The sequence below is a fragment of the Bactrocera tryoni genome, chromosome 4, assembly GCF_016617805.1.
Source record: "Bactrocera tryoni isolate S06 chromosome 4, CSIRO_BtryS06_freeze2, whole genome shotgun sequence".
In the NCBI taxonomy this organism is placed as follows: domain Eukaryota; kingdom Metazoa; phylum Arthropoda; class Insecta; order Diptera; family Tephritidae; genus Bactrocera; species Bactrocera tryoni.
Genome location: NC_052502.1, coordinates 25669719 through 25687686, shown reverse-complemented (window position 1 = coordinate 25687686; position 17968 = coordinate 25669719). Strand labels below are relative to the sequence as shown.

General features: G+C 31.0%; 1 protein-coding gene across 1 annotated transcript in view; it reads right to left on the bottom strand.

Annotated features, from left to right (window-relative positions):
• The window catches only part of LOC120775642, a 98726-nt gene that overhangs the window by 9892 nt on the left and 70866 nt on the right, over positions 1–17968 (bottom strand). Inside the window, exon 3 of the mRNA XM_040105897.1 lies at positions 505–717. Within this exon, the coding sequence (XP_039961831.1) occupies positions 505–717 (213 nt within the window). The remainder of the gene's footprint in view (positions 1–504; positions 718–17968) is intronic.

The following is a 17968-nucleotide window of genomic DNA, read 5'->3' as shown; positions in this document are numbered from 1 at the left end:
TGGACTGCAGTGCATATATACCATGTGAAGAAACTGATGATGATCTACTAAAGAAAGTATTAGCAAGCGACTAACTATTTCTAGAAAGAATTGTTTGGATCGTGGACGGATCTTGGAAAAGCCTTGTATAGATTGATGTAGAGAGAACATGAAAGTTCTGATCTTTAGCTCTTGGTATTAAGAATAAAAAAGTATAATTTGCCTGTTTGCAATATGAAAACTTAGAATATGAAGACAAGCCGTCTATGTGAATAAACTGTGTTCGTGGACACAACGATATAAAGATGAGCGAGCATTCAGCATCCTCAAAATGTCCAAATAAATTTTCAAGTACTATCATAGATCAGATATTAAGAAAATTATTGGAGGGAAACCCAAAAATGAGAAGAAAAAAATGTGAGAGAGAGTGTCATAGCACCCAATCTCTTAACTTCAAATTTACCCAACATAAAAAGCTGCTATAGCTCTGGGAAATTTCTTGAAGGTTCTACTTCTGCTACTTACCACAGCATGACTTGCCAAAGTCCAAACGCACTAACTGCACCATATAAGGCTCCAGTAAATTCACATACCACCAGGGTGAACGTTCTGGTTTGGTAAGTGAGCAGGTTTCCGGTGTAAAGAATGCCGATGTTGAACCGTCGATAGCTTTTTGTGGTGCACCGGGGCCATCGGTAGAGATTTGCATTGGCGCTTTGCCGGCGGCGACATTGAGAACTAGAAGAAACAAGAAAATAACGGTATATTTAGTTAACAAACCAAAATAAATATATTTTAATTATTTTGAAAAACAATGTATTATTTATATATGGTATTTCTCCGAAATACTAATCTACAGATACAGTAGACTTCAACTTATGGGTATTATTACTAAAAATTAGCTAACTTATCTAAGGGTATATGTTTGAAGTTATTTCTGGACAACAGGTTAAGTTAGGTTAAGTTTGGTTAAGTTAATCTAGGCCAATAAGCCACGCATAGACCAGTTTTGGTCCTTTGCCATACCAGATGGATTTCAGTTGCTAGTTCCAAGAGGAGTAGTCATCTTATAGGATGTCTGCGCCTGACGTGAATTTTAACAGACTCTGCGGCCTCACTATTGATACCTCCTCCAGTGTATTCAATACCGTGGAAACCTCCTATGCTTACAGCGTAGTCTTGCCAATGCGGGACAAGTGCACAAAAGATGCTCCATTGGTTCTCTGCTCTAGGCATTTATTGCTCTCTTCTTATTCTATCAGCCCCATCTTGCGAGTGTGTGTCGCCACCAGTCAGTGACCAGTTAGTATTTCCATCATGTTCCTACAGTCTCTTTTATCGAGCGCCAATAAAAATTTTATGTACTTCCGATCTATATGACTTTTGCGGTTTTGCACCCAAGTAGCTCGTTCCATTCGGCTTTGATTTTCTTTACCATACTTCTGCTGAGATCGTCATACAGGCAATGAAAGGGTTTCCCAATGCTGATCACGTTTTCAGATATTAGCCGTACACCATTCTTGGTAATCTCGTCCACTATTTCATTGCTCTCAATGACCTGGCACCCAGTAGAAGTGAAGTTGCTTGCTTTTGGCAACACTTTCCACTGTTCCTGCTACCCAAGACACCTCTGGCCGATATGCGATACGAAGTTACTGCCTTGATTGATACTTGGCTGTGTATGTAGATGTTGACTCTAGAACTACCTGCAGGTGCATTAGAGGCCAGCTCTGCGGTTTCGAAGTAGCAAAGATTTCAGTTTGAAATATACTGCAGTGGTCCGGCAACTTAAAAGGTTGCCTTATGCCTAACTCTGGACAGTATATTCTCGGAGCAGCTCCATCATCCATTTTCGAGCCATCCGTATACAGAGATGTTTAGAACGTTGCGTTTAGCTAGCATACCTTCACGGCAGCCATCATTTTTTACGTTTACTTTGAACCTTCTTTCCCAGTTGAAAAGTTGGGTAATTTGTCGGCGTTTGCCCAACCGCCATTACCTACCGAGCTTTGCCCGAAGGTTCTATATGTAAATTCTCTTGCAGCCAGCAGTCGTCCCGCCGATTTTGCTGCGCCGATAGATGGTTTTTCGTAGACCTGACCACCATACTACTGCACCGTACAGCAGAATTGGCCTTACAATAGCAGTGTAGCATGAGAGAGGGAGAGAGCTCCCAGGTTGTGCAGCTTTCCTCACTCTTTCTTCCACGTTTTGCTTCCACGGCAGTTTGGTGTCCAAGTCTACCCCAAGATATTTGGTGAGGTCTTTGAGAGAGAGAGTTGTGCCTATTTTTTTGGACATTGTTAAGATTGACTGAAGAAGTACTCATGATTTATCAATTCGTCTAGAGATTTTAGAGACTAGTATCCTAATAAGCTTTTAGAATATAACTATAATCCTAACTGTTATATGGATCCTAAGATTAGACCTCGACCTTATGACTTTTTCTGAATAACATACTCTAAAGTCTCTTATAACATCCTCTGTGATTTGGACTGTTTTCTAGAATATAGTGTGGTATGTTGGATGAAGGTTGTCTTTCGATAAAATTTTCTTCAACTTTAGCCTATTGTTTCCCACTACTAGATAGCTGGGCTTCGCAGAAGCATGGTCAGCGCTAGCCCATCATCGATACATGCGCTGTGGAAAAAGTCTTTTGAGCTAAGATCAATCGCAAGAGATCTAGTGATCTCTTTGCCTGTTGCTGTATGGAAGAAGAAGAAGTGGAAACAACTCAACCCTTCCTTCTTGACTGTCCCGCGTTTGGGAGGTCTAGACTTAAGCACTCGGGAGCACATACCTTCAAACATCAACCATCGAACTGCAGGGAGTGGAAATTAAATGCCTGTGCAAATTTCTATTGGCTACTAAGGGTTTTGCTAGTGTTAAGTTCGAATACAGGAGTTCTTCTTTTCTATGGCATAATAAAGGACTGCATTTAGTAGTCCACAACCGATCTTTGGTCAGCCATCTAACCTATCCTATACTCCTAAAATTATTTTTTAATTTCTATACTGATTTGTATGAAACCACAAGGAACCCCTAATGAATTATGGTAAAAAGAAAGGTTGAAGAAAAAATTGTTAATGTAACAAGTTTTCAATGAGATAAAATTTTCAAGCTGCTCCAAAGCACTCGGTTATCAGAAGTCATAGAAGAATCTTCTAGGAAAGATAAAAAGTCTACATACGCCATTGAAGTAAGAAAAAAACCTTGCGCATATTTTTATTTTTCTTAGTAACTTTCATCCTTTACTTAAAATTTTTATTCTGAATATTTTGACTTTAGAAACTAATTTCGAAAAAAGTGAAATTACTTTCTTTACTTATGGTTCAGTTATTTGAAAAAACTCTTCCAGAAAAAAGCTGATTTTTATTGAGATGAATTTTTTATATTTCTAAAGATAAAATTTCATGGTATTACTACTTTTTCTTTTCTTTTAGTGAAATATTTTATAATTTTGAGGTTAGTTTGGTTAAGATAAGTTTACATATGTCTGAAAAGTCAGTGAAAATCGAAAACATTAAATTACAAAGCCAACAATAGCAGCGATTAATTACAATTAAATGTTTAGCTAACACATCATTAATCAGTTAGCAGCGCATAAAACTGCAGCCAAGATAGATGCTAACCACCCACAGGCCGCGTGGCTTTTTGTGCGAGTCGTAAAGCAAATCCCTATTGAATTAGTGGTGGTTGCTGCTTTTGTTGACGATGTCAAGGCTGTTTGTCATACTGAAGACAAATGTATGTATGAATATACACCTGTGCATATAAATATACAAAACCACATATGACTGCTTATTAATAATTACAGTCTGCTTGTGTTTTTTTTTTTCCTCTGCGCTCTGTCAACGCTTTTTGTCACACACTTATTCATAACTGCCATTGTTTACCGTTTCACATGATGGCTTGCAAGAATATTTTAATTTCGCTCGTTTTTTCAACAAATTTTCATTGCCAACTGTATTTTCCTTTTCATTACAATGTTTCTGCCTTATTATTGTTGTTTTTGGTTTTTGTAAATTTGTTGCGGTTTTTCTGCATGGAAAATCGCTTTGAGTGAAGCAAGCTTGCGCTTTCGCTTTTCAAGCAATGCTTCTGACCTACAGTCGAGGATGTGGCTGTGTGTGAGTGCTCACATGTCAGTGCTCATATGAGTGGATGCAAGTATTATATGTATGTATGTGTATTTTTGTGACCCATCCAAATCGCCGAAAGCGCAAGCGAAAAACGAATTGTTTAATTGTCATTTAAGTTTCCACCAATGCAAACAGACAAACAGCGTTGTCCTTGCCTCTCGTTACCTCTCGTTGCATTTATGCGTTTTGTAAACGCTTGTAATGAGCGTGTCTTCACATGTGCCCGTAATAAATGCCCCTTTAAGCGTTTATATTTCATAATTATCTGCATTTGTTTCTTAAACTTGACGAATTCAAAATTGCTTGGCTGAACTAACTAATTCCGGCTGAATTCGTGTGCTTCGTGTTTGAGGAGTGTGAAATGTGTCAGGGTTATGGGTCTCAAAATTTTAGTGTCTTGACGCGTGCTTAGCGCAATTTTCGAACTTTATGAGGCTTTAAGTGATATTTGCTATTCAAATTAATTTCTTACATATTATTACCACATTAAATGCTATTAAGAAAATAAATTGGTTAAGAAAATAATTTTAAATTTTTTGTGGATTGTAATAAAAAGTAAGGAAAAAGCTTGGCTTTGAATTTTTTAATTTTGAATAATTTCAAGAGTACTTTTACAGTGTTCTTAGAAAAAAAGTCTAAAGAATTAAGTCGAAAAAATTAAATTTTAGTATACTTGTAATATTTTACTTGTATCATTGCCTCTATTAGCGAATTAACTAGTGCGAAAGAAGTTAACAAAAAAGTCAACTTTAAAAGAAAAATTATTAAAATTAAAAAAAAGATATGAAATGATAAAATTTAAATTAAAGGTAAACATAAAATTTTATCTTATATTTTTATAAAACGAAGAATTATCATATAAAAAAATTAAAAATAATGGAAATTATAAAAATTGTATTAAAAAAATAAAAATATGTACCAAAATTTATTAAAAATAATTGTTTATTTTTTTTTTAATTTACATTTTTGGCAAAAAAAAATTATTAGATTAAAAATTTAAAAGTAATGTAAATTAGAAAAAAAATTAAACAAATTAAAATTAAATATCCAAATTTTATTAAAAATAATTTTCCAAAAAATTTAAATTGCTATAAAAACTAGAATTAGTAGAATTTTAAATATAAAAAAATATTATTAAAAAATTTTTATTAAAAGTAATTTTAAAAACATTATAAAAGATATAATATTAAAATTTAATTATTATTAAAAAAGAATTGTTGAAATTTTATTCCCTCTTCTGAAAAATTAATATCGAAAATTATAAAATTTTTTATTAAGAAAATTAAAAATATATGTATGTTAAATTTCTAATAAAAAATCGTAGTTAAAAATATTTTTTCAAATTATATTAAAATATTTATTTTTCTAAAAAGAAGAAATATTCAAATAAAAATTATAACTAATGAAAATTCCAACATTTTTATGAAAAAAATTAACAATAAATATTGAATTTCTAATAAAAAGTGTTATTTTAATTTTATAAAAATTTAAATTTTAAACGAACAATTATAAATATGTATTGAAGAAATTGAAAATAAATATGCGATTTATTTTCAATATTTTTTTTATTTGTTAAAAAATTATATATTTTATATTAGAAAATTTAAAATTTTATTAAAAAATTAAGAATAAATATTAAAATCTCAATAAAGAATATTTCTTTATAAATTTTATTAAAGTTTAAATTTTATAAAATTCGAATTATTCGAATAAAAATTGTTACTTTTGAAAATTTTAAAATTTTTATTAAAAAAACAATAAATATTAAATTTCTTTTAAAAATTATTTCGTTATTTCATAAAAATTAAAATTTTTATTAATCGAATTAATTTCAGGATAAAAAAATTAAAAATAATGAAAATTATAAACTTGTATTGAAAAAGTTTAAAATAAATATTTAATTTCTTTAATTTTTTTTATAAAGAAATAGTATATTTCGTATTAGATAATTGTTTAAATAGTATTTAAATGAATTTGATCTTTTTTGAAAGAAAACAAATGGTTTGGCGTATATTGGCATAAAATATTTTGAATACTGTTTTGAGAGGTTGAAAAATGGAAAAATTTTGATAATATAAGGTTTTCAAAATGGATAAAATTTATTTTAAAATTTTTTCAATATTTTTCTATTTGTTCTTATGGAAATATTTTAAAATTTTGGAATTTGTTTGTGCAGATTAAATTTTATAAATTTTAAATTGGTTAAAACTTAAAGTTTTTCATTTTGTTGTCATTTTAAAATATTAAAATAAAAATTGGATATATCTTTTTATCGATACATATTCTTAGAGCATAAAGTTTACCAACTTGCAAAATTTTAATATTTAATAAAAGAGCATTTTGTAACAAAAACTTTAAGGGAAAAAATTTTCTTTGAACTCTATGCTAAGCCTTCCTATAAAATGGATTAAATAAACTGTCTTGATGGAACTTGCTGGTTGTCTAGCGGTTATGATAAATTTACAGTTCGTTTATATCAGAAGTCAAACATCAAAATGTGAAATTGGTTCTTCGAAGATCATTTGTAGTAAGTTCGCTGCTTAAGTCGTTTGTTTGTACTAAGAAAATTAAATTTTATATGTTAGTGGAAAAACTGGAAGTGTGTGTTTCTTCATTACTTTAGTTTATTTTAGACATTTATATAAATTTTCGAATTGATATTGGTAAGCTTTCAGCTTATACATATTTCTACTGAGTTTACTCTTCAAATATTTATTAACAAAATTCTTTGACCGATTCAGCACTTATACGCAGGCAAAAATTAAAGCTTAATCCCACACAGCTGACATTTGCCGCTCCATAATTTATTACTAAATAACCGTTATTAATTAATTCCACATAAAGTCTGACTAATTCGCCTAAAATGCGTATTAACCCATTTCACCTCCGCAAATCCGCATAATTTGCATATTTTCTCTTTGACAGAATAAAAAAATCAATTTATTTTCTTCACTGCGCGCCAACAAAATAAATTTATTTAATTATTAAACTACTTCTTCCACACAAATGCAGTTGAGATCACCACTGGCCGCACATTTTAGCCGCTAAGGCGCCACAGCTGCCGTCTAACCACCGCTTTAAGCCAAATTTGTGTTGGATTAAGTTGAGCAGCAGATTTGTCATTGCCAACGGTGTCACACTCGTCGTAATTCGTTACGGAAATTAATATCAAAACCATACAAAACCACGCAAATTAAAAAAAAACACCAACAAATTGTGCAAAAATGCGCTCAAGCCAAACACAAGTGAGGAAAATGACGAAGATAAGCGACCGTGAATTTCGGCTTGCATGACGAATTGCGAAGCGTAGTGCGAGGCAGAGTGGCAATGAAAAGAAATTTCCATTTTCGTAAATAAGCAAAGCGAGGCAGTTGCGAAATGTGTGCGCAAAGAAGAAAGGCGGTGTGTCAAAATATGTCAACGACAAATACAAAAGTGACTGAAAATAATAAAAAAATCACAACAACAATGTTGGTAAATGAAGTAGTCACAGCGCAGTTGACATGGAAACGTCAGCAATTAAGCACAACGCAGGGCCTGCGCAGCCGCAACACTTTATAAGCTCTTGGACCGCATTCATTGTGACGCATACAATACTTACAAAACATTTGCTGGTGTATGTGGAAATAAATAATAATACATGTATTGGCAGAAAAACTTTGTAAAGTATGTTGTTGTTGCAAGTGACATGCCGGAAAGCAGCAATGAAATAGTTTCCTATATAACTATAACAAGTGTATGTATATCTGTGTATTTGTAAACATTTATGTGTCAGCTGTTAGAAAAAACTTTGAGCAAATTTCACTTTTATGCGAAGCTAATTTTTTTATATGCCTATTGCACTTTTCCGCCATTTTGCTCATTGCGCTTTTTCATGCGCTCCTATTTTTTCGCGCTGCCACAACTGTGCATCTTAATAACAAACACATATTATAGTTTGAGTCAAACTACGAGAAAATGTGTGCAGAAACGTACTACTTTGGAATGGAGAAAATTATTTGAAAATGTAACGGTACCTGAAAAATTTTTATTTTTTAACTAAAACAAAAGTTCAACTCAAATTTCAAAATTTGTTTGTATTTGTGTATTAAACAGTTCTTTTCTTCTTCTTCTTTTATTATGTCAATTGTATGTACTTCTGCAATAAAATAGATCTCGCTTGTAAAAATATTATATTTAAGGCTCGAAAGTGGGTGTCAAAACTGAAAAAAAAAACAAACAGTTTTGTTCTAAAAAAGCGAATTACGATAGTATTAGACACTAAGTTTTACTAGCAAAGAGAGAAATCTTCTTTAGTATATGTATTTCTAAACCTTTATGTCAATATCGAACTACCCAAATGTGAAAAATTATTTTAGAATTTGCATTTGTAACAAGTTCGCTGCTTAAGTCTTTTGTTTCTACTAAGAAAATTAAGTTTGAACTGCTATTAGTGGAAAAACTGTAAGTGAGCATGTTTCTTCATTACTTTAGTATATCTTATACAGATATGTTAATTTTCGAATTGATTTTGGAAAGCTTTCAGATTATACTTTTACATATATGCCAATATTGAACTACCCTAATGTGAAAAACTATTTCAGAATTTGAATTTAAATAAATTTTATGGAAAGATCACAGCCATACAAAATGTGTTCCAAAAACAAAAAAGAGAATAGTAGATTTATTAGATTTAAAGAACCTTCTATTTAAGTTATGAGGTATTTTAAAGAATACAGAGCTCTGGTGCATTGTCCACTGGCCATGAAAATTACGTCCTAGGTGAAAACGCTGCTTAAAACATTTTTCCTTGTTCTAGTAACCCTCGATCTCACTTCATACTATGGAGGGACCACAACTATACCGGTCTATTCGCTGGTGCATGCTTAATAATGTTCTTAAATAAATTGTTATCCTCTACTTAACTCATAGTGGAGGGATTTTAATGAACTTTCTAGTCTATAGGTAAGGAGGGAAGCAGCATATTCAATTGGAAGCAATTTTTCGTCTTCTGATTCTTTTTTAAAACTATTAGGTTACTTCAGTAAATATTTTTAAAAATTTTACTTTGTTTACTTATTTGCATAACCTAAAAATTTAATTTGACTTGAAAGTTGGTCCAAAAATCTATAACTATACAAAAGCCTTTTTATCAAACAGAACTTTTATGGTCAACGTAAACGGATATAAATCAAATTTAAAGAAATTAGAAAATGGAGTACCACAGGGTTCTCCCCTATCGGTGACGTTATTTCTAATTGCATTTGAAAAAATTAATGCTTTAATGAGAAAAGTTAATAACATATCACACTATTTATACGCGGATGACATCTATTTTGTTTCGAAGATTAATGATGTAAATACTAACATTCATGATTTGGAAAAGTTGTCTACTTTATTTACAAATTGGTCCTTAACATCGGGTGCTTCTGTTAATTTTGAAAAGTGTAAGCACCTACATATATGCAAGAAGCGGAACTGCAATCTTCCAGATCCAGTATTTCAAAATCATTTAATAGAAAATGTGCGCTATCTTAAAATCCTTGGAATAACCTTTGATCAAAAACTGACTTGGAAATACCAAATTGAAGACTTATGTCAAGACCTCTCAAAACGTATAAATCTACTCAAAATCATATGCAGCTTGATAAGTGGTGCACATACAAAGTCTCTATTAAATATTATGAAAGCTTTGATATTGGGGAAAATCTACTATGGCCTTATTATATATGGCAAAACATCCAAACGCTGTCTGCAGAAAATCAAAAAATATTACCACATGGCAGCGCGCATAATTAGTCTCGCGTTTCGAACAACTCCAATTGCAAACATACTTTTTGAACTGAAACTCCCTACTATTGAAGACTGCATTTTTAAATTAACTGGGAATAAAATATATAACTGCATACAAAACTCGGATAACATCCTGTACAAAGACTTTAAGGCTTTAGCTCACTCGAAAAGATACTTAAAAATTAATTCTACAATCTCGGAATTCTTCAAAATGGCAAAGAAGATGGATATAGATTTTTCGAAGCTAAAAACTTACAAAGTTTTCAGTCCTCCCTGGAAATCTGCAGAATCTCTTTTCATCTCCAGTGGTTTTACCAAAAATAGCACGAACCCACTTGCTTTAAGGCAACTACAAGCTGAGGAAGTGCAAAAATGAAAGCAAAAGAACTGGCTATTTTGGTACTGTGATGGTTCAGAGAAAGTTGAAAACACTTTTGCTATTACAACAGAATCTAAAGAACTAATCAAAAATGGACTTTTGCCTAGCTACACCGCTATATTCACCTCGGAAATTACAGCAATTGAAGAAGCTGCAAAATTAAAACCTAAAGGCTGTAAACTAATAATATGCACCGATAGTCTCTCATCTATAAACGCTTTAAAATCTGCAAATATTAGTGATATTCTCACACGTAGGGTTAAGGAGACTCTCATACGAGGCAAAAATATAAAAATTTTATATACGCCAGCGCATGTAAACATTACGGGTAATGAAAATGCCGATCAATTAGCAAAAGACGCACACTCTCATCCTACTTTTTTATTAAATAACTACACCGAAAAAGATATTAAAAGGTGCCTCGCAAACTTCATCAAAAAACAACGTGTCTCTAATTATGAAAACAAAATTAATGCTCATTATAAAACTATGCACCAGTTATCTCAACAGCATGGCAGTAAATCGAATTTTAAAACAAAACACCAGCAACTTGTTTTGATGAGACTTAAACTCGGCCACACAAAATTAACGCACGGATATTTACTTTCAAAAGATTCACCACCACTTTGCATGAACTGCAATGATACCCTGACCATGCAACATCTAATAAACTGCTACAATGACACATCGCAAAATGTTGATTTGCATACCGCTATAGCCACACTGGACTACGTAAATATAAGAAAACATCTACCTGCTATATTATTAAAATTAATTTAATATTGAAATGTTTATATAAGTAAATTAATATGTACTAAATGGGACGAAGGCCTAAGCAGCCAGTTCCTTTTTTTTTTCTAGTATGTTTGTAAATTGATTTACAAGTCATATTATAATAAATAAATAAATAAATAATTTGACTTGAATTTCATATCCCTAAATGTATGCTACATTTTTTAAAATGATATAATACAACTTTGCCTACATCTAGGATCCTCTGATTTTTTTATTAGGCGTCTTCAGTAAATAATTTCCAAACGTATTACAGTACTTACTTCATTTCATACCTAAAAATCGAATTCAGCTAGAATTTCTTATCAATACATGTATGCTACAATTTTTAAATTAATATAAAATTACGTTGCCTACATTTAGGAGCATTGTTAAAGTATATTAGCATTTATATTAGCAGCAAATGATAGTTAAATTTTAATATAAAAAGTAACAAAATATGGCAAAAATATATATAAAAAAATGTTTAATGTTTCTAAAAATATATGAGTTTTTTAAAAACATTTCAAAAATGCTTAAAAGTCGATATTAAGGAATTCCAAAACATTTTTTTAAATACCAGAATGTGGAATTTGGCAAATGTTATACAATTTCTATAGAGGTTTTAGAAATATTGTTTTTCTTGGATAATAATCTAAAATGACTTCTTCGAAAATTTTTAAAATTTTTAAGTAATTTTTTTTCAAAATATTTTCGACATAATTATAATTGTAACTGCTTACTATAAGTGAGTAAATTGCACCGTGTATTTTCCTAAAATTCGGATTCAATGTAAAACATTTAAAAACATGTCATAAAAATGATTTTTTAATTCTCTCTAATATTTATCTAATAATTTTTTTTTTAATTTATATAACTTTATTTTTATATTGTCACAAAAATATTAAATATTTTTTAATTCTTATTAATATCCGATTATTGTGTATATGATTTGTTTATTTAATTAATTTAATAAATTATTTTTAATTCAAAATTTATTTTTTCACCAAACAAAAAAATTGTAATTCTATTATCGATTTTGTTTATATTGGTTTAAAATGCCTTAAATTAAAGCAATAAGAACTATTGAATTAAAGAAAAATGCATAAAAATGCATATCCAACTCTCTGTGCTCCGAAAACGCCATAAAAAGAAGAAAAATCTATCTCCTTCCTTCAATTATAATTTCCCATCATCTTCTCCACATTAGATTGCTGCATTTACAGAAGAATCTCTCCATCACCGCGGCGTTATATTATAATTATATGAATTTGCCATATCTCCAGCTGATATTTAGACAACTTATTGTCTGATTGTTTGTTGTTATTTGTGCGGCACAAAAGAGCGGTTAGAAAATCGTGCGCGCTTGAACAATTTCATTGTCAATGGCCATGCACTGCTGTCTATTATAAATAACAGACGTAAGTGTGGCAACATGTTGAGGCAACAAAGCAATGTTGCTAAGCTGCCATTTACTCCAGCAGATCTAAGATATAAATTTTCTTTGACCAGCTACTTTGACTTGCTCTTATTATGCATTCCGCCACTGCATAAGCAGTTAGATTACTTTACTTATATAAAATAAATATGTATATCTACACATGTATGTATAGCAAAGATATATTGCACAAGCTTCTTGCACTTGCTTCTTGCTTCTTGTACGCAACCACTTACAATCTCCTAACACATTTTTATTGCAATGCCAGACAGTCGCTACCACCGACTTGTTGCCACTTTGCTGCTCGGCAGCATTACCTGCTATGCATAGTTGTTGTTTTATTGCTGCTTTGCCCACCGTTGGCGTTTGTGCTTTGCACTTGCAAGCCATTTGAATTGTTCGCATACTTTTCGCGCTGTGCAACATTCGCCATATATGTTCTAATGCTAGACTGTAGAGTCAACTTGATTATTATTCAATACTTTCTGGTTTAAATACCGTTAATTGCATTCTTATCTAACCGTTTGGATTTGGTCAACAATGCCATGCGTCGGCAAGCAACCGCTCGCTACGAGACTGGTGTATTATATACTAACATACTTATGTATTATATTTGTAAATATGCTTGCTCCTGCTTTCTTCAGTTAATGGCAATTTATGTTTGTTGAGAGAGGCGGTTGTTTTCAGAAATTGCAACTCTTCTGATGTCTCAATACTTTATAATAGAAAATTGTGCTTAACTATTTTTAACTAATTTATATATTTTGATACTTCATATTTGAAATATATAGTGTTTTTCATTGGAAATATCGTTTTTTAATTCGATGTCTTCGTTTAAGTTGGAGGAGCGCTTAAGTTCTGCTTTAATTTTGGGTGATTTTGTATATAAAAGAGAGTTCCAGGACTAGATTGACTTCAAAAATTTTTAAATAATTGCAAAAAAGTAAAAATTTTTGGTAAAAAAAAATGTATTTAAATATGTATATTATTATAATATGTATTAAAAAATTTGAAAATATTTTTAAAATTTAAGTTAGAACTTTATAAATATTTATTAAAATTTTAGTAAAAAATTTTAATCTAAAAATATTTATTATAAATTTTAAGTAAAAACATTTTACTTTTAATATAAAAATTGTAAAATTTTACACATAATTGAACAAAGCTATAATTATTAATTTATTTAGTCAAATCACAAATCTAGCGAGTTCGTTGCTTAAGTTTTTTATATATTTCTCTTATGAGCACCTTTAAGAAAATACAAACAGTTTTTAACCTATTTTCAATAGTAAAAATTTGCTTTTTTGTTATTTTATGAACATATTTAAATAAATATATTTATAAAATGAGAATCGCCTGCTTGTAAGGATAAAAGTAATACTATATATGGGTAAGGGAAAGGTTATAATATCAGCTGTGGTCTTAGCCTACTAGAATATTAGAAAGACAAGTCAGAAGTATCAACAGTTGATATTAAACTTTCAACAATGCCGATTCGAAATTAAATATTGCAATAAATATCTAAGAGGACTTTACCGCCTATTCAGAATCTGTGTAAGCTGTTACTTTTGAAGAAATTTACACCCCAACTTACAGCACGAATGTGAAAAGAACTTTGGTCAAGTGTACACAAAATTTTAAGTACATCCTAGAATAATATAGACAAGAAACTACGATGAGAATCATCATCATCATAATCAGTGTTGAGATAATGCCTCATGCAATAAGAAAACAACTTTCCTCCTGATATCTTCATTTCTAACGTCTCAACAAAGCAAAAATAATGTTTTATATATGAAAAATTATCCGTCTCGAGATTTCTACCCATAATTCACACATTCAATTCTTTTCTTCTTAAAAATGTATAACATAAGATATATATATTTTACTCTCTATCCGCTTAAAATTTTTTATTAAATATTATATATTTAGGAAAATCGGCACCGGCACTATTGATATACATCAATCTTCGACCAAAACTATATGATTATGTTCCGTCCTGTTGTAACAATGGGTGAGTAATAAACCAATACTATATTTTTCTTTGAGATGTTCAACAATGTTTTTCTTACATAAAAAATTAAATATTTTGTTAGAATTTTTTATTGTTGCAAACATACACTATTAACAAAGAAATTTTGAAATTTTTTGAAAAAAATATTATAAACTCGGTTATTGCGAAGCCATTTACGGTGACCCCTCGATAAAAAGATGGGCCCGCGTTGGCAGAATAACTTCTTACAGGATTTTTATTCTACAATAGAATTTTTTTCACATATCATGAGGTATATCGTGGAGTGTATAAACAATTTTTTTCGGAATGTTTCGATGACATCTGTAGGAGAAATGGCTAGATGCGTTTTTTCACTGGCGGACACGATTTCTCATGTTTGAATCATCTGAAACACAGAAACCCAATTTATTCTTAAGAAGTACGTGAATGGTTATCGTCCCTACTAGAATCATAAAAAAAAATTTGATAAATAAAAAAGTAATTAACGTTTTTTATTTTAATTTTTCCCCATGTTTTTTTACATAAATTTTGTCATTTGATTTTTGGCAGACATTTTTTTACAGAAAAATGAAAATTTCTATGAAAATTTGGCGACAGTTTTTTTGTAAATAGTTGTAATCGAAAAAAATCCTCCTTCGGTTGATTAGTTCTCGATAAATCTTGCCAACCAACTTCAAAAACACTGTTTCGAGAAAAATGCGTTTAAAGACGGCGCACTTATCCTTGCTAGCCTCTAGCGCACAAGTTCTCAAAGCTGTATCTCCGAAACTATTACTCAGATAAACTTGAAACATTAGGACAATATTCTAGGATTGTGGAATTTAATAAGACAATAAAAAATTTGATTTTTTGGAACCCGCAAACCTATGTAACCCCTTAAATTACAGCAATGTTTATATGAGAATCTTCTGGATCAGCTATTATGATTTGCTGGTCATTCTATACTAATCCTCTACTTGATATACAAGATTTGTTATTTCACAAAATTATTGAATATTTTATTAAATTTATATACCTATATACAATAAAAAATATATTCAAATAAAGATTTCATCTCCCTGTGAGTGCAATAGTTGACTCTCCACTCAGTTAATGTAGTTACCATAGGTAATGACAAACGCCTGCAAAGATGGATATGTAAAATGAGCCAAAAAAATTCAGCAACAACAACAATTCTTTTACAGTTGTGTTCTCAAAATGTCGCCGATATATTATTGCTACTCTTATTGACAATTTCATAGTTGCCGCATTTTCGACTCTAACTGTTGATTGAGCGATACTTGAATGAGCACTTGATTGCTCCACTAAAGCTGCGTAATATTTAGATATTCTATTTTAACTTTTTGGCTGTTGTTCTTATTACTATTGCACGGAAAATGTAGGCCGCAATCTCAATGCAATTTTAAGCAGTCATTTAAGCATTTGCTGTTGCCGACTTATTTTAAAGTTAGTTAAACCGCTTAAGAGTGGCAACAATGCGCGGCAAGTGCTGGCTGGTCAGTTTGTTCCAAGTTATTTATGTGTGTTACTTTGAAAGAAATATAATTTTTTGCAACTTTCTTCATTCTCTTTTCTTTACATTTCCCGTTTTTATTGAATTTCTTATGATTTCTTCTTTTATTACTTTCTGCTTTCCACATTTCTTATACTTTCCTGCACATAATTTTTTAATGTGTAGATTTATTATTTTTTCTTTATTATTTCATTATTATTGTATCTTACATTCTTCTTTCGTGTTACCATGTATCTATTTGCTCTCTCAGCTGCATTAGACGACCTCTTTCTTTTTTGCTTTTTTTCTGCTTTTTTTCTAATTTATTTCCGCCACTTCCTCCACATCCGCATCTTCTCTCATCCTCTTTTTTTGTTGTCTTCCGTCTTTTTTCACTTAAATTTTTTTCTTGTCTTCATGCACTTGCTCCAATTTGTTCTTAATTGCCAACTTGTCTCTGTTCTCCATTTATTTTATTTATTTTGCTGCCGCTTTAGTGCGCACTTGCAATTCTGTTTTTGTTGTTTACTTCTTCTGTATTATTGTTGTTGTTGTTGTTCATGTTTCGTCTGTAATCGATTTTCGTTGTTCTCCAAAGCACACACTTAATAAACATATTTACAATTGGTGTTGTGCGCTGTTCTTCGTTTCTGGTTCTATGTTAGCTGTCAAGTTGCTTAGTTGTTGTTTAGAAACATTGTTGCACTGTTGACAGCAACACGTATGCGATTGAAATTGTGTTTTTGGTATAATGGATTGTTTTTGTTCTTTTGTGATTTTGGATAATCTACCTCTGGGATGATTTGAGTGTTTTTTTAATGTTAAACATTTTTATTTGGAATTTTGTATTATTTATTTATTTTTTATGAAAAAGTTATTGCGAAAAAGAAGTTGTGTTTATTCCGAAAGAAAAATAGTTGGTTAATATGATCTTTTGATAATTAAATTAGGTGAACTTTTGGAACACCATACAATACCTTTTGAACATATATTCTTGTATGAGAACTTTGAGATTGTTTCTAGAATCCAAAACGATGCCTTATATCAGAAAAAAATAAGAACCAGGGGTTCCCAATCTTGACAACCACCTTCACACAATAATCGAAACTACACAGTAGATCCGCAAAGCAAGAGAGGAGATGCTTTGATCGGTATTTCTTGGAAATAAGGCAAGAGAGCAGAAGCTTGGGCCCAAAATGGTCTGGCAATACTTTGGATTAAACAGCAGCGATTTTAGTTCTTAAAATAAAACAAAGAATTAGTATGAATCATACTAAACCCCTACCATAGTTTATATCTAAATTTTTCACTCTTACCTTCATGTAGTGGGTAAAACTAAAAAAATATTATTTTGATTCTGGGGACTTTATTATTTTTGTTATATAGAAGCTCTGAGGTTTTTAGTAATATTTTTGTGATATGCCTACGGACAGACACTTTCCGATTGCGTTTGTTAAAGTAGGAAGAATTTTTAGAAAAGTTGGGGCTCTGTGTAAGGATTTTAATGAAACTTCTTTCCATCCCAGGCAAATTTATGTAAAAGTTTGCTAATTTTGATACGACCCTAGAATTTCTTTTATTTTAAACCACGGCATGACCCAATGTTAAGGTTTTGTCATCAATTATATTATTTCTTGAGTTCAATAAAGTTTTTGATGCTAGTTATGCTACACTTTTCTTTTCTGAATATCATTGGTACAGATGAAGCTTTAAGCTCCTTCAGAAACTTTAAGCTTTTATATGACCCAATGGGCGCTTAAAGTTTTGATATCATTATTTTTCGTGGTCATTATTGATTTTACTGCTGGAGAGGCTGGACTATGTTTTTTAACAGAGTCGTGGCTTAGGAGCAGCAAAAAAATATATTAAAATATATAAAATATATTCGAAAGCTTTTAGCTTTTTTAGGATCCAATGGACGCTCAAAGATTTGATAACATTACTTCTTTTAGGACTTTTTGAATCTAGCGCCCCCTGCTAG